The 3,117-nt window shown below is 35.3% G+C and overlaps 1 protein-coding gene across 1 annotated transcript; it reads right to left on the reverse strand.

Annotated features, from left to right (window-relative positions):
* Positions 1–960: 960 nt before the first annotated feature.
* On the reverse strand, positions 961–2,163 carry LOC119642159 (probable RNA helicase armi). The gene is made up of 3 exons (XM_038041150.1): positions 1,972–2,163; positions 1,753–1,914; positions 961–1,680 (listed from the first exon to the last, which is right to left on the reverse strand). Exons 1-3 carry the CDS (start codon positions 2,137–2,139, stop codon positions 1,405–1,407), a joined length of 606 nt encoding a protein of 201 aa, XP_037897078.1. The 5' UTR covers positions 2,140–2,163; the 3' UTR covers positions 961–1,404.
* Positions 2,164–3,117: the final 954 nt, after the last annotated feature.

A 3,117-nucleotide genomic window follows, 5' to 3' on the forward strand; every position in this document is an offset into this window, starting at 1 on the left:
AGTAAGTAAACACACCTCGTGGTGATAGCTCTAAATATCAACGCATTGGTGTGGCAGCCAACTACTACTTATGGAGCTATTCTCCTGCTGTACTGGTTTCGTCTATAATGATGTCTTTTCCAAATCTATGAACATATTCGGTTCTACCTGGAGCATTGAATTCAATATATTCACTGTTCTCGAAAATCCACAACTTCAGTTAAATCCACAGTACCACGTTTTGATGTTGAACTCTGCTCAATTTTAAAGTGTTTAATACTATAAGCTATAAAAGCTTCAACATTGGTTCTAATAGTGAACTGTTACGCATTCGTACATTGAAATTTTTAATGAGAGTAAATCGAGCGTATGCGTCATTTTCAATGCCTTTAAAAGTTTTTCTATTGTTTATCTATTATATTTTTAATGTAAATATTATTATTATTATTAGAGGATAAATTCTAAGACTAAAGTCTTACAGCACTAGGATTCTAAGGCATTCGGCTTTATTAAAAACTCTACCGCACTTGAGATTTGAACTCACGACCATTGAGTTGCTAGTCGAAACTCTTGCCCACTCAGCCACTCAAGCGGTTGATAGAAATAATAAATCACATTTGTGTGTAAATAAATGGAAAGCATATAAATGAACATATATTGGTACAGGTGTTGTGGCCATCCGAAACTGCAATTCCTCACGCGTGTGCCGATAACGTCTTTGACGCTACAAAATTTTCCCTTGTTTGTTTCTTCTGCTTTAAGCTTTTAATTTTAAATTATTGTCACGAATTTAAGTGCAAAAACATACATTTAGGGTTGAGAATCCGCGACCTTATTAGTTGTATACAGCCGTGGCCGTATACGAAAGATAATAATTAAATATTGCTACACATTTACGACAAACGTTTGCATTTTCACTATTTAAAGAAGTCTTCGGGAATATATATATACGTTGCACGTTCACGACTTTTATTTATTATGACCATTTTTTAAACACTGAGCATTTAGAGTTATATTTAGTGAGAAACCTTCTCTTCCAGGTCTTGCAAGAGAACGGCTTAAATTGCTATGCGTTGACTGATCCAAATGAAAGCGTTTGTTTGAGATGCTTTTGTAAATTGTCTTTACGCCATATTTCTTTCAGTATAAATAGCATCCGAAATTTCTAAAGCGTTCATTTTTTGTTTTATTACAACTTTCAGGGAATATGGATATATATGTATGAATATGGACCCATGTATAGTGGTCATGTGAATCTTTAAACAAGGTTTCGATTAGTTTCACAGCGTAAGTTTTCCTCATCAATCTTATGGCCAGTTTAAGTTTTAGAATTCTTGCAGATTTTATCGCCCGTACAGCCAAGTCCTGTTGAAATATTGCCTTATTATCTTTAATTTTTTCATAGACATTACATGTGGTGTATAGTTAAAAAGACAGACAACGAATTGCAGGAATAGGAGTAGAAACTAGTGTAACGAGAGAAATGGCATCATTGTCGACGCAGTGCTTGATAATCATGCGCCAACGAGGATCCAAAACGAGTAGGTCGGCGTTGCCGTATACTACAAGCAGATAACGAGGTCGAGTTATGGCGAGGTTAGTTAGTTTCCTGTTTTGGATGAAACCTAATCCATGACGCAAATCGCTAGGTATATGCTCCTTGCTTGATCTCACTGTTGAGATTAATATTATGTCGCGTTCCTAAAAAAGACCAAGCGAAAGCAACGTTAGTATTAATTCAATTAATTCAATTTAGTGTAAATTCAGTTATACCTCTCCTTGGAATTCCTCCACGGTACCTATATTAGGTGCTGTTACGGTGGCATCATCGAAAAGTTTGGGTAAATGTTCCACTTGCCCTATGAATGGAGTTATGATGCCAATTGATTTCGGTCTAATGTTCTTACCGTACAATTTACTTGTCATCAGAAAAACCTTGAAAAAAAAATAAATGTTATAAAATACTGTGCTTTTAAACTAAAGACAACTTACCATCTTCGCTTCGTAAGGATTATACCACGACGGCGAATCGTTTTTCTGCATATTTTGACCGCGTAATCCGTGGAAGAATATGCCATGTGCGTTGCGCCGATATTGCGGCAAAATATCGTCAAGTTGGGTCAGCATTTCAGCTTCCCTAGAATTCCCTTCGCTTATCATTGTTAGCAACAGTTCATTAGAAAGATTCAATATACCGGCAACGTCCGGTAATTGCAAAGTAATCTTATTACCAGACGAGGGTCAAAACCGTACGTAAGGGGAAAACTATCAACTAAAGTATGGAGCACATGAAGGAATTCTCTTCAAAAATGATGTCGATAAACCGTGTTCACTAGCATATTCGTTTATAATGACGGCTTGACGATTGGGATCTCCAGCAAGGCTTACCTGGCCACGCTCGTTTGATACTTGAGCGACAGCGATCATAATATCACTTTCTGCGCATTGGCCGGCCTCATCAATTAGCACATTTGTGAAATGATTTGGTGGAAATCCCATTTGTAAAAGATTTCCTAGGGTAGCGCAATTACCAACTCGATGGCGCCCTAAAAACTTTGTATCGTTTGTGTCAGATCCTTCTCCGAATTTTGATCAAATATTGTTTGCATAGTTTCTTTGAGTTGTTGCAAACAACTCCTACATACAAACCATTTCTGATTTAAGCCCGACTTCATTTTTAAAAGTTAATTGTTAGGAGAGAAAATGCTTTTTATATTCGGATTTTCAAACTTTTTGCACAAATTATTAAAAACATCTAGTTAAAATGACGCCTCTCGCGTTTTATTTTTCTTAAGAGCTGCCAAAACCATACAATTTCTTTGTTAGTATAAACAATAGTAGATGAAAGTCGATTTGATTACGGAAATTAAGAGTTAAATTCGAGGGAAAATACCATGTACAGTAAATACCGTAAAAGATTACATTTTCAGTTTTGTAGTTTAAAAAAAAAATGCTTCTCACATTTATTTATTTATTTTATTCATTTAATTGACATTTATTCCAAGTAATTTAAAGAGAAAAGAAAAAAATATGACATGTAAAGACACAAGTATTTAAAACCGCACAGCGAAAGTGAAGATTGTGCAAACATGAACAAAACCACTTTCTTTAATTCTAAGCATCTTTATACCTTTCCTA

Source organism: Glossina fuscipes, unplaced genomic scaffold (assembly GCF_014805625.2).
Source record: "Glossina fuscipes isolate IAEA_lab_2018 unplaced genomic scaffold, Yale_Gfus_2 220, whole genome shotgun sequence".
In the NCBI taxonomy this organism is placed as follows: Eukaryota; Metazoa; Arthropoda; class Insecta; order Diptera; family Glossinidae; genus Glossina; species Glossina fuscipes.